General features: G+C 40.6%; 1 protein-coding gene and 1 long non-coding RNA gene across 3 annotated transcripts in view; one reads left to right on the forward strand and one right to left on the reverse strand.

Moving 5' to 3' along the window:
• Positions 1-3,264: 3,264 nt before the first annotated feature.
• LOC134215987 (uncharacterized) lies at positions 3,265-4,527 on the reverse strand. 2 transcript variants are annotated; one of them, XR_009980412.1, is made up of 3 exons: positions 4,466-4,527; positions 4,262-4,389; positions 3,265-3,445 (listed from the first exon to the last, which is right to left on the reverse strand). It is a non-coding gene; the product is annotated as an uncharacterized LOC134215987 (long non-coding RNA). The 2 variants fall into 2 exon arrangements; XR_009980413.1 differs by having other exon boundaries at positions 4,462-4,527.
• Positions 4,528-8,661: 4,134 nt separating this feature from the next.
• LOC134211829 (lysine-specific demethylase 5) overlaps positions 8,662-22,222 on the forward strand; it is a 31,807-nt gene continuing 18,246 nt past the window's right edge. Inside the window, exon 1 of the mRNA XM_062689117.1 lies at positions 8,662-9,656. Within this exon, the coding sequence (XP_062545101.1) occupies positions 9,309-9,656 (348 nt within the window). The 5' untranslated portion in view covers positions 8,662-9,308. The remainder of the gene's footprint in view (positions 9,657-22,222) is intronic.

Genomic DNA, 22,222 nt, shown 5'->3' on the forward strand with positions numbered 1-22,222 from the left:
GTAGATTGTCAGTTTGGTACAGCGGCGAACTCTATTCTATCGGAGCGTCTTGCGTAGTCCAAAGTACGTACGATTTCCAGCCACTATGCGTCTCCGTATTTCTCTGCTGGTATCATTTTCGGCAGTCACCAGTGAGCCCAAGTACCACCTCGATTTCGTCACCACCGATGCAAACTCGCGGTGGGTGGCTCACATTGTCTTCTCTTGAACCTCTTCCTATCATGTACTTCATCTTCGACGTGCTGATGACTAGTCCGACCCGTTTGGCTTCCCTCTTCAGTCTGATGTAGGCTTCCTCCATCTTCTCAAAGTTACGTGCCATAATATCTATGTCGTCGGCGAAGCCAAATAGGTGGACGGACTTATTGAAAATTGTACCACTCGTGTTAATCCCTGCTCTTGCTATTACCCCTTCCAAAGCGATGTTGAATAGCAGACACGAAAGGCCATCACCTTGCCGTAACCCTCTGCGGGTTTCGAAGAGACTCGAGAATGCCCCTGAAACTCGAACTACGCACATCACCTGATCCATCGTTTAACTTCTCATAGAACTTTCGTGTTATTAGCGCGGTACAGTTGCTCCGTCTCTTCTCCGGTCTCGATCTTCGTGCTGGCGCTTTTTTCTCCGGAAAATCGAGTTTTGTCTGTTCCGCGCCCGTTTATACCGTGCCTCGTTCGCCCTCGTGCTCTTCCTTTAACTGCTCACATTTGCCGTACCAGTCGTTTCTCTGATCCGGGGGCACCGTGCCAAGTGCAGCGGTTGCGGTGCTACCAGTGGCGTATCGAATATCTCTCCAGCCATCTTCAAGAGACGCTGTGCCTAGCTGCTCTTCCGTTGGGATTGCCACTTCCAGCTGCTGCGCGTATTCTTGAGCTGGTCTACCATCTTGTAGCCGCCCAATGTTAAGCCGCGGCGTCCGACTTCGACGCGTGTTGTACACCTTCGAGAGTTTTGAGCGCAGGTATACTGCAACGAGGTAGTAGTCGGATTCAATATTCGCACTGCGGTAAGTGCGGACGTTCGTGATGTCGGAGAAGAATTTACCGTCGATTATAACGTGGTCGATTTGGTCGATCCGTTTCTTGGTCAGGTGATATCCATGTGGCCATGTGGATATTTTTGAGGGGAAAGAAGGTGCTTTGGACTACCATTCCGCGGGAGGCTGCGAAGTTTATGCATCGTTGGCCGTTGTCATTCGATACGGTGTGCAGACTATCAGGTCCGATGACCGGTCTATACATTTCCTCTCTTCCTATCTGTGCGGTCATGTCACCGATGACGATTTTGACGTCCCGCTATGGGCATCCATCGTATGTCTGCTCCAGCTGTGCGTAGAACGCTTCTTTCTCGTCGTCGGGTCTCCCTTCGTGTGGGCAGTGCACGTTGATTATGCTATAGTTGAAGAAACGGCCTTTAATCCTCAGCTTGCACATCCTTGCGTTGATTGGCTGCCACCCAATCACACGATAGCGCATCTTACCCAACACTATGAAGCCGGTTCCCAGCTCGATGGTGGTGCCACAGCTTTGGTAGAAGGTAGCCGCTCGATGCCCGCTTTTCCACACTTTCTGTCCTGTCCAGCAAATCCGCTGCAGCGCCACGACGCCGAAGTAGTGGGGATGTAATTCATCGTAGATCATTCTGTCGCAACCTGCGAAACTTAGCGACTTGCAGTTCCATGTTCCAAGCTTCTCATCGTGATCCTTTATTCGTCGCCTAGGTCTTTGCCGATTATATCGAGTCGCATTATCTCTTATCCAGCTTTCCACGCTCGGTAATGGCGGCTTATCGGTGTGTAAAAATCAATGAATTATTGGCAGTGGCTGATTTTCGACCCGCCGCTATCACATCCAGGCGCTGTAGTATATGCGCAAAATAGCCAGCATGAGTTAACCGCCAGAAATTTGTATGGCGAAAGACATCTAACGCGGGTTTTCTCAATATTAGGAACTTTTCATTAAAAACTATTTGGTACCTGTTATGTAGGAAGGTGTCCGCTACTACGCCTACCAAATATTTTTTCGATGAAGGTGCTTAATTTTGAGAAATCGAACCTTAGGCTGTGAACCATTCAACCGATTCGTTTAACTTTTAGTTAAAATTTGACAGTTCGATGGTTATTTCGCCGTGGTTAAAAATAACCCTGCTCCGGAGCATGGTTAGATTTGACAGTTCGATAGTTAAACTTTGTTCGCGAGAAAATTGGCGCCAAATCCATTTCTTTCCGAATAACTATCAATCTGTCAAAACTCAAATGGGTCGGCTTCGGAGTAAAATTTTAACCACGATGGGAAAATAACCATCGAAATGTCAAATTTTAACTAAAAGTTAAACGAATCGGTGGAATGGTTCACAGCCTTAGATGCCTTTCGCCACACTGAATTCAGAAAGTTAACTCCAGGTGTGTCGTTGTAAGCACGCTCAAAGCAGGCGATTCCCACTGGCGTTCCTGGGTGAGGGGAAGGGAAAAAAGGCCTATTCGGCAGTGAGTTTTCCTCCAGCTAGTGTCAAACAGTACAGCGACCGATTGATTTTTGCACACCGACAAGCCGCCATTAACGAGCGTGGAAAGCTGGATATTGTTCGTAATTATTGGTTTTCCAGGCGGCTTATTGGGCCTGCGCAAACCTCCTGTCTCATGTAGAGAGGGAACTCTAGTATTTGTTGTTATTGGTGAGGGGTTCCTTTCTCCGGCCAACAGGTTATGGGCCCAGGAACGATTCCAGTTCGCCATCTTAGTGGGATGTTATGGCCGTCGACGTTATCGCAGTGGGATCATGGATCGGCCGCATAAGTCGCGTGGCGCAGTGGGATCAAGGATTAGCCACCCCGAATAAAATGAAATTTTACATCGATTTTTCTAGTAATCGTTTTTTGAGTATAGAAAATTATAATTGAATTTTTCATGGAATCATATAAAATACTGTACATTAATTATACCATGAATGGTATTTATGATAGCGCTTATAATATTTTGGTTTTGGATGATACATTGAATGGGTTGTTAAGTATCGTTACCATTCAAAAACATCAACTTTTGCATGTATTTTTGTCAAGCAATTTTACCATGAATCATTGGTTTATCTTCATTTTTGTTGCATGCGATCATTTGGGGTTTGATTATATTCAACACAGACGATAAATAGTAAGATTTTTCAACGATTCAGCTGTTAATCCGAATTGAACGCTGTACGATAATATTATTTCAGAAACTTCTATATGATAATATTTTGTTTTTTCCTCAGTTTATAATAAAATAAGCCAATACTGAACATTATTTGTTAAATTTGATTTATTGTCTAATAAAGCTTATCTATAATCACCTCAGAATATATTCTGCCACACTCGCCACCATCGCACACCCTTAGTGAGCGCGGGAAACTGAATACATAAGTTATGTTTACGGGGACCCTTTTTGTACGGATGTCCACTCAACAATTTCACCTGTAAATAATATAATAAAAGAAATGATAGTGGTGAAGGAGTCTTTCATATGCGCTATTATGTATACGTATAAAGTTCGAATTAAAGCACATGTTAGGTTTTCATGAAGCGTCTTTTTAACACTGCGTGAAAGTGACGTTGAAAACACGCTACGTGGGTATCTGTTCACTATTGTAATGATAAATTCTATGTAATGTAGAGTACACAAGCAATCTTGCATTTTGTTTTAATAAGAACTGCTTTCTTATTAAATGATGCTTGGAAACATGGAAGTGGTCAAGGTGTTCATCCTTATTCATATACCTATTTTAACACATTCGTTTTAAGATTTATTTAAGTTTTATTTCCTCCCATGTATAATATTAGTGTTGATCACCATCATACCCAAGCCCTGAACACAATGAAATGGTTCGCGACGGTCATAGATTGGACCGTTATGGCTGCTTTACAATACGGAAAACGTGACAAGGGATTTGGTCCCCCATGTATTTTCAAATGAACGGGAAAATCCCCAAATCCCCTGAAACTCAGCAGTCTGCCAATTCTGTTGTTCTCGTCACCATTCCGTTCTAACATCTAAGGACCAACCACTACCTAACATCGGTCCAAAATTTAGAAGGTTATTGCAATTGGTCACGCCGATATACGGCACCACCAGATACTTTGTGATGAGGATCTCAGAATATTCATCAGAGTCTCGCATCCTGGCACGGTCTGCCACAATACCGTTCTATCATTAGAACGACGTTAGGTTTCAACGTTTTTCATCCCGAAAACCACTTACATTAAAGGAGGGCCTTCCCCCAGGATCATTACCTTGATCCACACCATATTCGCTGAACTCGAATTGTTGAATCCACTAGCTCAGCCAGGAAGAGCGTAGTACCAACGTTCGGCCACAGCATTTTCCCGTGGAAGGAAAAATTCGCAGGAAATGGATGATTCTGGAAACGAAACAAAAATTGGAGAAATAAGATTAGATTTATTTACCATTTCAAATTAATGTATCGACTTACATACATTTTAGATTAGCACCGACTTCGAACAAAAACTTCTGTTGACACTTTAACCTCGCATTTAACACTGAAAATGAAAACACATCTTTTTCTGCAGTCGGATGTGAATAGCTACCCAAATTATATCATGTATGATTTTTTTCTTATGAGAATATTTTTCATTTCCCATTCCAGTAATCTTTATTAAAAGATGTACAATCTGTCAATAATATGGTATGATCTGGGTGGTAAAAAAGTCAATCATATGATTGCACATGTATCGTTCAGTTAATGATGATTACAAGCGGAATGGAATACTTATAATATTGAATATACAGCATACGATTTATTTCTATGCGGGACGTAAGTCTTGGGTAGCGCCGGACGGAATTCATCAGGAGGTTGGAAAGTTCGGTACGATGCTGGCGGGTCAGCAGGAGTCCAGGAGGAGCTTTGGATCGAAACATTCAGGAGCTGGTCGGCAGAGCATCGAGAGGCGCTGTGCAAGCTCCGCAGTCGGGCCGCTTGTGCAGGCGCATGTGCTGGAGAGGTTGTCGTACAAACAGGACTTGGACTTTTTGGACCAGGAAAAATTGTTCCGACTAGGAGGAGCTCTGGACGGGAGGCTCGGTGTTGGGGGAGCCAGGACAGTAGCGACGCGTGCACACTAAGGAGGAGTGTTGGAATATCAGGTAGTGTGCGACGCTTCGCTGTAGATCGTAGATGGATAAGAAGCAGGCGCCAGTTGTTTGTAGATTAAGAAATATTGTTATGGATGAATTGTATATACCTACTGTTGAATAAAGAGAACTGCAGCTGCTGGCCGAAGTATCAGTCAGTAGCCTGCCGTGGTGTAGAGAGGGAACTCTAGTATTTGTTATTCTTGGTGAGGGGTTCCCTTCTCCGGTCAACACAAATCTGTTACTATATCCAGCTTTCCACGCTCGGTAATGGCGGCTTATCGGTGTGTAAAAATCAATTGGTCACTGTACTGTTTGACACTAGCTGGAGGAAAACCCACTGGCGTTCCTGGGTGAGGGGAAGAGAAAAAAGGCCTTTTCGGCAGTGAGTTTTCCTCCAGCTAGTGTCAAACAGTACAGCGACCGATTGATTTTTGCACACCGACAAGCCGCCATTAACGAGCGTGGAAAGCTGGATAGTCTCAACTAAGTAAGTTCAACTAATAGAAAGATATTTGGAATTTCTAAATGTCATGGCAAACTGTCAAAAAAAAATGCACTCCAGAGCCACAGGAGCGCGCGCGCTTAAAATACACTCCAGTGAAAACACTCCAGTGTATTTTCAGTGCGCGCGCTCCTGTGGCTCTGGAGTGCATTTTTTTGACAGTTTGCCATGACATTTAGAAAATTCAAATCTCGCGTGATTTTTGAAAACGTCGTAAGTCCAAATGAGAGACTCTCTTTCATTATGCTCTCTTTTGCTAATATCTAGGCTAGTTTAAAATTTGTTGCAATATTTTCACCTCAGCACACTAGACAAAGCTATTTTCTTCAGATCGGTGCTGGAAAATCCAATGTAAATGTTAGAATGGCTTTGTAATAATCGAAAGAGAAAGTAAACAAAGAGAGCCTCTCTTTTGGGCTTACGACGTTTTCAAAAATCACGCGAGAAATATCCTTCTATTAGAGCAAGATTACCGGTGGTGAGTTTAAGCCGTTTGGCAGCGCAGTATCATTACTTGACACTTTACCGGTCGCTACTAAACGCGCTGCTATAACAGTAGCGCGACTGACAGGTGACCAAATTTGGTAGCGCGATAAGAGCGCTGCTATTTGATGAACTGTCAACTGTCAAACGTCACCGGTACGGAATACAGCAACCAAATTGTGAGCCGAAAATAGTGACCGATACGGAAACGAGTGACGAAACTAAAATGAAAGCGCTGCGCGGGTGATTAAAATGCTCGCGACCGATAATGATGCTCTTAGTTACCATAGCCAACACCAACGCCGAGCAACGTACGTCAAATCTAAAAAAGCTTAACATCATAAAACATCCAAATTCAGCTTGCTTCAATATTCAACTTTAATCGGGAATATTAATTAAATATGACTAATGAGTTTAATTGATTCAAAACTTATCTAAGGCTCTGTCTCATTTGGAGAATTAAACTGAAATTAAACTTAAAAGTGACATTTCAATAATTATCAAATAACCCTGCCCGCAGAGCAAGATTACTTTTGACAGATATCGAATCATTTTGCATCGATGTCTTATTGGAATTGCTGGATAGCACCAGCCATTTTTACACTGACAAAAATCCAATCATATCCATTATGTGTGGCACACATAAATTTTGACTATAGCATTTCCCACATAACGGCTATGTGAATTCGCATAGCATATATGTGGAAACACACATAACCCTTATTAACTAATAACCTTTATGTGGATTCTCCTATAGCGGGTGGTTATTAACGCACACATAAAATTTATTTGTAAATTTCTTTAGATTTTTGCCAATAAAAATGTGTGGATTTTTATTAGTGTATGACTGGGTTATGTGCTAATTTTCGAACTGTCACTTTTAAGTTTAATAGGCCTTTTCACGAGACGTTTAAAAACAGCTGATTTCATCGTCAATTGACAGTTCTTCTATGAAAGTGACAGCTTCGGACTTGCGGGCCTGTTCAGCGGTTGTAAACAAGTGCAGTCTCGGCAGTGTCACATGAAAAGGCCTATTCTCCAAAGGAGACAGAGCCTAAATGATCAATTTTGATTTTACTTACATGGAGAACAACAATTCTCGAGCAACATATGATTAGGGCCGAAAAACCAACAATGCTGAACCGAGAAAAATGAGGTTCAAGTTTTCTATGACTAATTTAATTCATTTATTGAATTTGAAACTCATTTCATGGCCAAAACCATGTCAATACTATACGTAAATTGTTATATTATAACAGCAGATTAAGATTAATTGAAAAACCATTCGTAATCTACAAATTTTCAGCTAAAACAACAATTGCGCCGTTTACTCGCACTACCGGCAACACGTCACGTTACCATAGTCACGATAGGGGTGCGTTCAATAATTATTATAACATCTCACACTTTTTTGATGGGTTTCGTCCACTTTCTTTATATTTGGTTTTGATTTCTGTTTAAATATTTGTTTGAATAACATTTTAGAGCTCTATCCAGCTTTCCACGCTCGGTAATGGCGGCTTGTCGCTGTGTAAAAATCAATCGGTCACTGCACTGTTTGACACTAGCTGGAGGAAAGCTCACTGGCGTTCCTGGATGAGGGGAAGGGAAAAAAGGCCTTTTCGCCAGTGAGTTTTCCTCCAGCTAGTGTCAAAAAGTACAGTGACCGATTGATTTTTACACACCGAAAAGCCGCCATTACCGAGCGTGGAAAGCTGGATAGAAAAATCAATGAAAAAACGGGACAAATTGGGGTATCTCTAGATTACGACGGGACAGCACAATAAGGTCTAAAAAACAAGACTGTCCCGTTAAATACGGTACGTATGGTCAGCCTAGTAAAAAATCAAACCGAACCTCAACGCCATCGACGTCGACATTGCAACTCACAAACTCTGTTTCACATAACGATGGCGCTGGTGTACTCTTGTAAGCAAAACGACACTAGCGCACAGCGGCATTTTTTGCTGATGCTAGCGCTGATTTTGCACGGGATAACGGCGACATTTCAAAGTTATTTCAAAATGAACAGTAAAAAGTCATCACAACATAGCGAGTGCAGCTTCAACGTCTGTTCTCTGTGCGTTCACTAAAAATATATTTTAGTTACTAGATAAAGATTGTCGCTTCGGTTCCCTTTGTTCTGCTATCCGGAACATGTTGGGTACCAAGCTGTCAAATCATATGGATTTTCCTTCTTTGACATTTAGCTCCGCTATCCTCGCCAGCAAAAGATGTTCCGGACAGCGACGACAGCGACAATCTTTATCTGGTAACTAAAATATCTTTTGTTCACTATATACGAAAAAGACTTTTCGAGAAATTCGTCCTTATTCCAGATAGAGCTTGAATTATTCTAATAACGAGATTCATATAAGTGTTCTCCGTGTATATACAGTTGATGTGACGTCACTTGCTCGAAAATACAATCTGTTTTCATTTTATTGCGAACCTTCCAATAGTTGATCATTGTACCTTACAAACACATTCAACATAACTGTCAGGGTGGCTCTCATTTAAAAGATCTGATATTTTGGGGAGTAAAAAAACAAAATGTAAAATATCTAACTACTGTGTAATAAAAAAATGATCTGTTTAATATTGTGACTTTTATAATATTAAACAGAATAAGTAGCGGTATACGTAGTAAATAATACAGAGTGTTTCTTAAAAGTAAATGCATTGATTGTGATAAGATACGTGACCAATTTTACACTTCGAGTAGCCCATTTGGTGGACCTTTCACAAAGCCATACGCGGTGCAGAGCAGCAGCAGATACGAGACCGAGTGAGGCAGGCTTCGACGAAGGAACGAAGTGTTTTCCGTGCCGTGAGAAAAGTACGAAAAGACCTCTAACAATTTCATTGCTTGCTGTGTTTTAGAAAAGAAAGAAATTTGGGTCTCAGCAAGCGTAGAATATTCATAAATTTATGGAAAATTGAATTATCAGTGTCCGGTCTAAGTGTTAAAAGCAGAATTTGTGGCAAATTAGTGTGTTGTTCGAGTTTAGAAGGCGAGTTCTGAAAGTGTTCACCGAGTTGTTGAAAGTTTTGTCGGAAAAGCATGATATACGATGCGAATGATTTGAAACTTGAAGAATCGCAAAAATATATGCTAAGCTATAATATCGGTGACTAGTTATATTTTGAATAGAATATCCGATTAAGCCAATCAACAATATTGGGACAGTGAGTGCATCATGAAAAGTAAGAACAAGCTGACGAATTCTCCGGGATCGGGTGGTGAAAATACTGGTTCCAGCTATCATCCCTGCTCCAACATCAAATCGTCTACAAATGGTGCAGGTACAAATCCGCTGCTAGGAGGAGCGGGTACTGGCAGTGGCGGTGAATCTGTTCAGCAACAACAGCAGCCTCACAAACCGCACATTTCACTGGATAAATATGACGAATTCCAGTTCAAAGTGCCTCCGGAAGCACCGGTGTTCGAGCCATCCGAGGAAGATTTCAAAAATCCCCTGATCTACATCAACAAAATACGACCGATAGCGGAAAAATATGGTATCTGCAAAATTCGGCCGCCCGCTGTAAGTAGAAGAAAATTTAAACAATCATTCAATATTCTTTGAAATATCAGTATGGAAAATGCTATCATGTTTAATCATAAACTTGCCTGTCTGAACTATAATTTGTACGTTTAATGGCTTCGTCGCTGCCATGGCGATGATGAAACACAGAAAAAATATGAGAGCATACTCCATCTTTGTTTTCATCGCAGTATTTTTTTATGCTGTATCAATAATTATTGAATACACATTTTACTTGAAATTATTTACATTTTTTAAACTTGCGTTTCCCACTAAACTATTTTTAACTCTATCCTATCAACTCTTTTTATAAAATTTTGCTTTGGTGTTATCATCTTCTAAATAGGCTTGAGTTATTAGGAAATTGTGAGAAACAAAAAGTTTTCTAAATTAGACTGGATGATACATGATGAAAATTTGTATTATTCATAGTACTACCTAATCTATAGAATGATATTTGATTTTTTTAAGTGAGTTCTTTCTTTGTTATTTTAATGATAACAGAGCAGAATTAAAGGGAGTTTTTACATTTTTACGTTAAAAATAACAGAACAGAATTAAATTGAGTTCTTGATTTCTCAATTGTTCGTGACTTAATTTGTCTTCTCCAATTTCCCAGATAATTACAAACTTTATATCTTTATAGCTTATAGTTACGAGAATGACCTATTACTTAATTTCAATAGTATTTTGATGTGAAATGTCATATATTATTCTTAGTGCGTGAACTCTGAAATCAAGATACCATTTATCAAATGATAAAACATATAGTCTGGAAGTCTGAATAAGCTATTACATATACTGCTATTCTACGCATAATTCTCCTATGTTATCTTTCATAACAGGAGTCAATTTGTCTCACTGAAAAAAATGAAGTTGTCGTTTGATGATAATGGCGACTTTAAAATGTTTACATATATGTACTACCTATAGGTGGTAGTGATCCGTATTATATTTTAGAAAAGTGTTACCTACGATCATTACATGGTCGGGGTTCAGCCAAAACGCATATAGCGACAGCGAAAAATTACCGATTTTTCTGCTCAAACTTTCGTTTAGCAGATTTAATTGATCGTAAATCGTATCGGATATCCCTCAACTCCATAACTGAGGATATATATTTTAGAAAAGTGCTACCTACGATCATTACATGGTCGGGGTTCAGCCAAAACGCATATAGCGACAGCGAAAAATTACCGATTTTTCTGCTCAAACTTTTGTTTAGCAGATTTAATTGATCGTAAATCGTATCGGATATCCCTCAACTCCATAACTGAGGATATCCTACTGCAAATGTACGTTTAATGTGATATGAAACTATTTCCGTTGTCCTTTTACGAACAAAATATCACAAGTCAGTCGAAAAGCCGCTTGGTGCGGTTTGGCTGAACCCCGACCACATTTCAAAAACATATTTGTAAACAGATTTAATTAATTCTGAAATCAGTGGGACAAATTGACGATAGTTTGATTTTTTTATTTTTAAAAATAATTATTCAAGCTCATAAAAATACAGTTTTGATTCAAAGTCCGAATATGAATCATGTTTCGAATCGAACACTTGCTTATAAATTGCCTTTAAAACACTCTTGATTTAAGCGAAAATCTTGTAACTATGTAGCAGGCTCTCGTAACAAACAAATATACTTAGTTCTGCTTAGTTCTTTCCATACGATCTTAAATTCCTTGGCCAAGGTAATGGGGGTTAACGGTATCGAAGTGTAGTAGGAACATATTATTCAAATATGTAAAATATAACATTAGAATAATTTCAGCACGGCTATACTGCCGTTATACAACGTTATATGGTTTGAAAATTGTCTCGACTTCCCTGGGGATAAATATATAATCGTGTAATCCTCATGATATACGAATGCAGAAAAATGGTAACTTGGCTTAGGCGGCAATGTCCCAGTGGGGGATGTAATGCCAATGAAGAAGAAGAAGTTGCTACTCCATTATGACCAAACCAGCTGTTCTTCTCCGAAGACCCAAGGGATGTTTTACTTGATACTAGCACTCATCCTCAATGTACAAGTACTAGATTATCGCCTGTCCCATTGGAATGATGCATGTCAATATATGGATGGGGTAGGACATGATGATGCAATCTCGTCCACTGCAAGTCTAATATACTTCTGCACTAGCCACGAGCATCGTGATAGCAAAGTATTTTATGGTTTCTAATTGAATGGCCCTGCCCCCGAGCTTTCGTTCATGTCCAATTTTTGCAGTTACTGCTGGAGTTACTCAAATTGAATGGAGATAGGATAAAATTGAAAATGGTCTGGAGTTGCTATAACATGAGAAATTTATTTAAAAAAACAGTAGGATGATTGGTCGGGACTATGATCGAACCCACGAGAAACGTAGCCATATGACTACCAAGCTGGATACTACAAGCACACGACCCATCAAGTATTTAATATTTACCGTATTTTATATTTACTCAAGTCGAGTCAAGTACGAGACACTGTAGATGACCTTACTGTTGAAATCGAAATACGTATCTATCAAGGTACAATCAAGTGGTGGAATTAAATGGGAAGGTAAAAACTCGTCTTATGACAAGTGAAGACATTCCACTAAAAAGCTCAAAATAATTTTCTTAACATTAAAATCTGATTGATATACGATACGGAAAAAGTTCTGAATTACATATTCGGAAGCTTATCTCAATTTTCTGAATATTTTCCAAAAATGTATCTATCATACAGTTCGGAACTTTTTCCGTATCATACTTCAATCAAATTTTAATTACATTTTGTCTAGAATTTATTATAAGCCCTCCCCTCGGATATGTGATCTTGATGCTATGGGTGGGCTTACGCCATTAGCACTGATATGGGAACCAAAGACATATCCTGTCGTAGTGGTATCACATGTTGACTATTTTCGTTTGGTGCCGTGTCACATATCTGGCATTGGCGCACTGATTTAACGCATGTGCATGTGATCAAACGGACATCGTGTCTTGGAGCCTTGAATGGTAGTGCAGTCAGGCAGAGGCCTTTTTCATCAGTGATAATGATGTGTGTTTTCTTCTTTTCGGCAATACTTTTCTGGTGCATTCCCTGTGACGCTTACATTTAGCTAGCTAGGCATTTATTGAAAAACAATGTCTTCATACATTCGTAGGGAATCGACTGCTGGATTCACTGAGTAGAAGTTTTTTTTTTCAAAACTAGGAACGTGGTGCCAGTTTTATTTTGTTATGCATCACTTCGAAGAGCAATAATAAAAAATACCACACATTATAATGATGGTATATGAACAATCTCATAACGGCTTCATTCTCGATAATTTTTACAAATAGACAGGCAATAGGCGTGATGAAGCTTTACTTTGCCACCGAAAAGTGAATCCTATAGCTGACCTTGATTAGAACTTAATAGATAATCACCGTAATTAATCTACACTAAAGCTACTTGTTAGAACAGTTTAAAGTTATAGGCAACCTTGACAAAAAAAATATAATGGAACAAGCTAAATTGTTTAACAGTTTCCAATTTTACATGATATATCTTACATTGAGTTTGTAGTGTCGACACAGCTTAAGAACATTGACGAAATAATGACTTAGGTAAACAAAGTGATTTGACGGACGCATAACGAACAAAGGAAATTAATTTTCATTCTGCATAAATAAAAGTTATAAAATAGAACACTAATACGCAATATTTTTTTATAATTTCAATGTGGTGGTCACATAAGGCTAACAAATTAAATAACTTATAATTGGACTATATGACTTAAATGACTATATGACAAAAGAAGAAAACATTGCATTTTAAACGTTGCTTTTAAAAACTAGAAAACGTTGTACTAGCATTTTTGAAATTATCAATTTCATCTTTGATCATTGACTAGTTCAATTACATTTTGCATTAGTGCCGAGTCGATTCCAAATCTGAACCTCACTTCATCCCATCCTTATCCTACCCCATGGCGTTCAAGTGGTCTGCAAGGACTCTTCTGCCATTACCCTCTCTATTATCGGCATGGATTGACTTGCGCTCTCTCTGCCCCACCAAACGCTGCAAAATAAAAATGAAAATGAATTTTGTCTAGAATTTATTATAAGCATTTTAAAATGATCTTCCTATGCTGTGCTGTACTGCCGTGAATCGCATATTTGTCCCATATGAATAGGAAACCCAGCAAAGATGGGGCAAATATGCGATTAACGGCAGTGCAGGATCTGTCAAAGTTAACACCGTCGTGTGTCTTCTTCTTATTTTTACTTGGATTCGTCTATCAGCTTGAGCTGATAAAAGATTGTGCAACCCCGAAGGCGATTTGGACGATGCTGAGAAACATGTTTGAGCGTCGGGGTGTAGCAGGTCAACAGATTATCCGGAAACAACTTCTGACGCTAAAGAATTCGGATAAAGGTGGCACTACGTTGGCGAAACATCTTTAACGTTTCGACAAGCTAATCCGTGAGTCGGAGTCGGATGCAGTTTGTCATTTATTATTGACACGTCATTCGATACTGTCGTCACGGCGATGGAAACGTTACCCGGAGGAGTCAGCATGGAGTTTGTTAAGAATCGGCTCTTGGACGTCGACATGAAAAGGCGGAACTTGGACACAGTGAATTGTAATTGCGAAAGTGAAGGAGTAGCAATGTCAAGTAAGCAAAGTAAGCGACGTATGAGATGTTTTCAGTGTGGGAAAATCGGTCACAAAAAGGCCGATTGTCGAATAAAAGATGACTCTGACTACAGAAGCTAGAACAATAAAACAAAGAAGAGAGGTGAAGTGAACTGTAGTGCATAGAAAGTGAACCTGGGTTGAGACGACAAACCTGAAGTAGCATTCGTGGCGTCGAATGCCGAAGAGAAAGTGAAGATTGGTTGGTATCTAGACTCCGGTGCTAGCGATCATATGTTGAACGATCCTAGTTATTTTTATTCGATGCGGAAATTGGTTTCGCCAAGTGGAGATCGTGGTCGCCAACGACACGAAGCTACTGACGGAATACAGTGGTGATGTGCTGATGTACGTTAACGTCGATGGAAGAACGAAGACATGTGAAGCTAAAGACGTTTTGTATTTGCCCGGACTAAGCTGAAACCTTTATTCGGTGAAGCGGGTGACCAAATCCAGAATCAAGCGCGGATCACTAGAGACGGTACAGTGCAAGCAGTCGCTTGGCTCAAAGGCAAGCTCTATGAACTAGACGTATATTGTAAAAGGAGTGAAAAGGGTTCGGCCATGGTGATCGGGAAAGTATCTCAGAACGCAGTTCTTTGGCATCAGCGCACAGTGATGCTAAGGCGGAAAAAAGTGAAAAAAATTATGTTCAGCGTACAGCTTCGAAAGTATTTTTATAATTTTTCATAATGTTTGAAATGTCTTTCCTGAAAATTTCACGAAGATTGAATGAAAATTGCACGGGGTGCATCATGTCGATCCAATGGCAAATCAAAAATGTTTTTTTAATTTGCTTGTAACATGTATGGCGAAGACATGATGTTGTTCAACCTGGTTTTTAACTATGAGCACGCAATCGCACGCATGCCGAACTGGGCTTATTTCAAAGCTTATTTTTTAAGCATTTCGGGGATATAATGATTGTTTTGCGCAAATCTGCGCAAATAGCATTTTTCTTCATAACATTCTTGAAGTAAGCATAAGCACACACCGAATACAGTTATCAGAAAATCATGGGAATAAATTTTCAAACAGCTGTATCTCGAGCGTCTTTTGACCGATTTTCACAATTCTTTTACGGATTTCTTACCTATTTCATCTAGTTTCACCATACTTGTGTGATATGTTTCTAGGGATGTTCACTTTTTCCCTAGAGGGGCGTGAATATGGATGTTTTTTTTTAATATAGTAAATTTCGATTTACATGACATACTTCAGTCGTAACAACACTTACAGCTTGAATTTTTTTTAAAACAGTATTCTAGCATTGACTATACTATGTGTCAACAAAATGTTTCTTCTGGACATCCCTAGCGACTCCAAAATGACCTCTATTATACTGATGAAAGATGATATGCAATTATTGACGATGAAAACTACGGAAACCCGTGCGAAAGGAAACTCGTCATGTTCATGTACCTCAGTAGAGGCCAGGGGAATGATATTCTACTCAGTTTTCCCCAAACTATCGACCAAATCGACCAGTCATGTCCACACAAGTTCTTGGAGCTCACGCGTATGATTTGCAGTACAGTTATACCCAAACAAGATGTTTCAGGTTCTCCAAACAGTTATGGAGTTTGGATCAATTGGTCTACCAGGTGCGCTCGGTACAAATCTAACAGCAATAAGTCATATCCATACAAGTCAGTAGAGCCCATGTATACGATTTGGAACTTAGTTATACCAATATCAGATGTTCAGATGTCTATCAAGTCAACTGCGCCCAATATAACTTTGACATCAATGCCCAATTCGAAAAAGCCCAATTTTTGCGTTACGTAATTAATGGAACTACATACCCGTAGACATCACGCTTACAAATTTCGTTTCAGTTATACCCAAACCAGATATCCTAGGTTGTCCAAACTATTGTGAAGTTTGGAACAATTGGTTTAACAGGTCAACTACGCTTGATAAAAATCTGACATTGACCAGTCATGTCCATACACGTCCGTAGAGCTCGCGTATATGATTCGCACCTCATCTAAACCAGAAGTTCGAAAAATTTCCAAACTGTGTTGGAGCTCGTATCAATTGGTCTACCAGGAATTCCTGAAGGAACTTCCAGAGGGATTCTTGGAAGAACTTCGGATTTTCCGAAGCAACTTCCGCAAGAATTCCGAAAAATAATACTTCCGGAGGAGTTCCGGAGGATTTCCTGAAGGAACTCAAGGAGAAATTCCTGGGAAAGTTTTCGGAGGAATTCCTGGAGAAATTCCTTCAAGAATATCTCCGAATATTCCTCTAGATATTTTTCCGGATATTCCTCCAAATCTTTCTCCGGGGATTCTTCCGGAACTCATATAGGAAATCCTCTGGATATTCCTCCAGGAATTCCTCCATGCATTCTTCTTAAAATTTCTACAGGAACCCCTCAGAAACTCCTCCGTATAATCCTCCGGGAATTCCTCGAATACCTTTCCAGAAACTTCTCCGGATATTGCTCCAGGAATTGCGTTGATTATTGTTCCAGGAATTTCTCCGGATTTTTTTTTAGAAATTTCTACTGATAATCCTCAAAAAATTCCTTTCAGTGTTTCCCCAGAAATTGCTCCAATCCTCCAATAATTCCTTCCAATGTTTTTCCAGGAATTGTTCCATTCCTCCGGATATTCTTTCAGGAATTCCTCCGGATATTCCTTCAGGAATTCCTCCGGATATTTCTTCAGGAATTCCTCCGGATATTCCTTCAGGAATTCCTCCGGATATTCCTTCAGGAATTCCTCCGGATATTCCTTCAGGAATTCCTCCGGATATTCCTTCAGGAATTCCTCCGGATATTCCTTCAGGAATTCCTCCGGATATTCCTTCAGGAATTCCTCCGGATATTCCTTCAGGAATTCCTCCGGATATTCCTTCAGGAATTCCTCCGGATATTCCTTCAGGAATTCCTCCGGATATTCCTTCAGGAATTCCTCCGGATATTCCTTCAGGAATTCCTCCGGATATTCCTTCAGGAATTCCTTCGGATATTCCTTCAGGAATTCCTTCGGATATTCCTTCAGGAATTCCTTCGGATATTCCTTCAGGAATTCCTTCGGATATTCCTTCAGGAATTCCTCCGGATATTCCTTCAGGAATTCCTCCGGATATTCCTTCAGGAATTCCGCCAGATATTCCTTCAGGAATTCCGCCAGATATTCCTTCAGGAATTCCGCCGGATATTCCTCCAGGAATTCCTCCGGCTATTCTTCCAGGAATTCCTCTGGATATTTCTCCAAGAATTCCTCCAGATATTCCTCCAGGAATTCCTCCGGATATTCCTCCAGGAATTCCTCCGGATATTCCTCCAGGAATTCCTCCGGATATTCCTCCAGGAATTCCTCCGGATATTCCTCCGGATATTCCTCCAGGAATTCCTCCGGATATTCCTCCAGGAATTCCTCCGGATATTCCTCCAGGAATTCCTCCGGATATTCCTCCAGGAATTCCTCCGGATATTCCTCCAGGAATTCCTCCGGATATTCCTCCAGGAATTCCTCCGGATATTCCTCCAGGAATTCCTCCGGATATTCCTCCAGGAATTCCTCCGGATATTCCTCCAGGAATACCTCCGGATATTCCTCCAGGAATACCTCCGGATATTCCTCCAGGAATTCCTCCGGATATTCCTCCAGGAATTCCTCCGGATATTCCTCCAGGAATACCTCCGGATATTCCTCCAGGAATTCCTCCGGATATTCCTCCAGGAATTCCTCCAGGAATTCCTCCGGATATTCCTCCGGATTTTCCTCCAGGAATTCCTCCGGATATTCCTCCAGGAATTCCTCCGGATATTCCTCCAGGAATTCCTCCGGATATTCCTCCAGGAATTCCTCCGGATATTCCTCCAGGAATTCCTCCGGATATTCCTCCAGGAATTCCTTCGGATAATCCTCCAGGAATTCCTCCGGATAATCCTCCAGGAATTCCTCCGGATAATCATTTAGGAATTCCTCCGGATATTCCTCCAGGAATTCCTTTGGATATTCCTCCAGGAATTCCTTCAGATATTCCTCCAGAAATTCTTTCGGATATTCCTCCTGGAATTCCTCCGGAAGAATTCCTGGAGGAACTTCCGGAGGAATTCCTGGAGAAAATTCCGGAGAAATTCCTGGAGGAACTTTCGGAGGAATTCCTGGAGGAACTTCCTGAGGTATCCCTGGAGGAACTTCCGGAGGAATTCCTGGAGGAACTTCCGGAGGAATTCCTGGAGGAACTTCCGGAGGAATTCCTGGAGGAACTTCCGGAGGAATTCCTGGAGGAACTTCCGGAGGAATTTCCTGGAAAAACGTTGGAAGGAATTTCTTGAGGAATATCCGGAGAAATTACTAAAGAAATTTCCGGAGAAATCTCTGGAACGAAAATCAAAGCAATTCCTGGAGAAATATCCAGAGAAATTTCTGGAACCGCTTTCCCAAAGTCCCGAAATGGTAATTTTTGTATGGAATTTGGAAAACTTGATTGAAGTAGAAAGACATTCCTGCTAAATTTCATGCGGTTACATATACTTATTATCACATCAGAATGATCATTGAAAAATTTAGAAACTTTTGTGAGTTGGGTTTTGCAAAATTCGGTTTTTTTATATTTCAAATCAATCATTGGAGAGAAGTGTTGAGAAGCGAAAATTTTAGTTGTACGATAGTTCAGTATTTAGACATTCATTCAAATTTGGGGAAAAGTAGGTTCATGAAATTCCTTGATAAATTTGAAAGAGATTGTCAGCTGCACGGAAGAAATAAACTACCCAATAGTGAGTTTAATTCACCCAACCTCGAACATCCGTACGGGAAGCCAAGATTGAGTAAGTAGGGTCGAAGTAGTTTGCCTTTACTCCCATGTTAAAAAAGTACCCAACGGAAAATTTATTGACCCAAATGTAAGTTTAATTCACTCAATTTCGACCTCAGGTAATAAAACTTAAAATTGGCTTCCCGTATTGAACTGGCGTCGTTGGATTGTTTGGCTCTTTTGTTTTTGACAACAAAAGAAAGAGTGGATGCAAGAGAAGAGAAAAAATAACTCAAAAGTAAGTTTAAAAATACTCAATTTTGGGTACTTTTTTTCTTCCGTGTGGGATAAGGAAAATCCCTGCCCAATTCCGAGTTATACACGTTTTAGTTCGAAAAAAGCGCTCTGCTGCGAGGGATCTTACCTCAGTTCTTAGTACAAGTACATACAATGCTTGCACAAATACCATATAGGGGGAATGACGGCTTTGGCAGGTTTTGTTCTATTATTGGCAGGGGGTTTTTTATGACTGACTAGGCTCAAATTTGGCCTAAACATTCTTTGCATATCAAAGAATATTGTGGCCAAATTTCATAAAATTTGGTCGACAAAAACCCCCCTGCCAATAATAGAACAAAACCTGCCAAAGCCGTCTTTCCCCCTAATTGAATCAAATTGAATCATATTGAATTACTCTGATCATTAAGGTTTATTTCAGGGTCATAAAATCTTCATATGTATATGACAAGTTTTATATATCACTGTCTTAAAAAAAGCTACGTAGCAATCTCAAGCAAAAAAACCCTAATTAATCCACCTATCGGTGATGGTGCCTTTCTCGTTCGTTCAAAAGGGTTGAGAAATATGTAAGAAGAGTTTAAAATAACACAAATATGTGGATATGTCTTATTTTTCAAATCTGTTTATATGCATTATACAATTCCTCGCCGAACGCAACTTGTTGCAAGCAAATCGGATTAACATAAGTGCCAACAAAATGATTTTGTGTTGTAATAATGAAATTAGTATTTTGGCCATAACTTCTGATCCCATTGTCCGATCTGACCAATTTTTAATAAGAAACAATGGAACAGGATTTTGTTTTGAAACACATTGTTGCGAGCGAGTCGGTTGAGAATAAGTCCAAAAAAATGAGTGATGCATTTTCTTGTATGAAAAAAAAAAAATGTATTTTGGCCATTGCTTATGAGCCCATAGTCCTGCACGGCCAAATTTCAATTGCAAAGCAATGGGACAATGTTCCGCATCGAATGCAACCTGTTGCGAGATAATCGGTTGACAAAAAGTGATTGAAAAGACTTTTTTCCGTGTTTTGTATGGAGTGGCATCACTGTGCAGCGATACGGTCACGTAGGGTGCGAAAGTTATCGCCAGCATGTGCGGCATAGTATGGTAAACGGTTTGGAGCTGATGGAATTCAATGATACAACAGTCGTCTGTGAACCGTGTCTTTCTGGAAAAATTGCGAAGCAACCATTCGTATCTAGCGAGGATAGGCGTTCCTCGCGGCCGCTGGAGCTCATCCACAGCGATGTGTGTGGACCAATGACGCCGCATACCTGGGACGGGAAAAGATTCTACGTTTCGTCCATCGATGATTTTTCCCACCTACGATCATCTACCTGATGACATCGAAGGACGAGGTATTCGAGAATTTCCGTGACTACGAAGCTCTTGTGACAACGCGTTTCGGAACAAGAATTTCCAGGTTCCGGACAGATAACGGTGGCGAATATGTAGGTGGCGAAATGCGTGACTTTTGCCGCAAGAAAACTTGATCCTAAAAGCAAGAAGCTTTTCATGGTAGGTTACACTGTGAATGTGGGAGAAGGAGTGAATGAATGCGGAAAGAGCCTCAATGGTTCGATTGCTATGAATTGTCGTGCGGTCTCGCGATGTGTGCCGAGAATTTTGTGGACAACTTGCCGAATACTGTGGAGGAGCTGCAGAAACGGATCGACTGGCCAGAGTGGGAGGCAGCCATAAGTACCGAGATGGATGCGTTGGGCAGGAATAAAACGTGGATTCTTTCTGAGTTGCCACCTGAACGAAAAGCGATCGATAGTTGATGGGTCTTCAAGTTGAAGCATGGGGTTGATGGAAATAGTCTCTACAAGGCCAGGCTAGTGGCCAGAGGATTTTTTCAGCAACGAGGGTTCGACTACGAAGATACCTACTCTCCAGTCGTTAGGTTGACGACGCTTAGGATAGTTTTGGCTGTTGCGAATTCAGATGGGATGCATATACATCAACTCGATGTTAAGACAGCTTTCCTCAATGGCAACTTAGACCAGGAAATATATATGCGTTTGATACAACAGGATTAGTGGCAAAGTTACAGCGCTCTCTATATGGATTAAAACAAGCCTCTCGAGCTTGGAACTCCAGGTTCCACGAGTTTGCTATTGGTCTTGGATTCACTCGGAGCGATGCGGACAGTTGTCTCTATACAGCTGTTCAAAATGGAGAGCTAGTGTTTTTGATTATCTACGTCGATGATATATTAATAGCAAGTCATTCACTGGAGCTGATAACTATGTTGAAGTGAAGCATTTTCTAGGTCTTTCCGTGCATTATGAAAGGATAGCGGGTATTCTGAGTGTCGATCAGCGACAGTATTTGGAAAGCCTTAAGAAAATTATTTTGAACTTTTTAGTGGAATGTCTTCACTTGTCATAAGACGAGTTTGTACAATCCCATTGAATTCCACCGCTTAATTGTATCTTGACAGATACGTATTTCGACCTCAACAGTAAGGCCGCCTTCAGTGTCTCATACTCGACTTGAGTCGAGAAATGGAGAGTGTAGTATACTGCAAGGTTACGTCGACGCAGACTGGGATCGTGGGCCACGCGCAAACAAACATCAGTAGCACTTTCCTCGGCGGAAGCCGAATATATGGCCCTAAGTGTTGGGGCAACTTAAGTGATGTGGCTTAGAATGGTGGCACCTGAACGACCAGACAGTTATTCTGGAGGATAATCAGGCCTGTATCAGGTAGCAGAGGAGGAAAAACCGACGAATCGAATGAAGCATGTAGATGTGCGTTGGCATTTCGTCAGTGTCAAGTCAATCTACAAGTTGCAGATATCATGATCAAGGCCCTGCCAGGACCCCAATTTGCAAGGCTTCGTGACATGCTCGGGATGTCGGCTTGAGGGAGGGGGTAT

Source organism: Armigeres subalbatus, chromosome 2 (assembly GCF_024139115.2).
Source record: "Armigeres subalbatus isolate Guangzhou_Male chromosome 2, GZ_Asu_2, whole genome shotgun sequence".
In the NCBI taxonomy this organism is placed as follows: Eukaryota; Metazoa; Arthropoda; class Insecta; order Diptera; family Culicidae; genus Armigeres; species Armigeres subalbatus.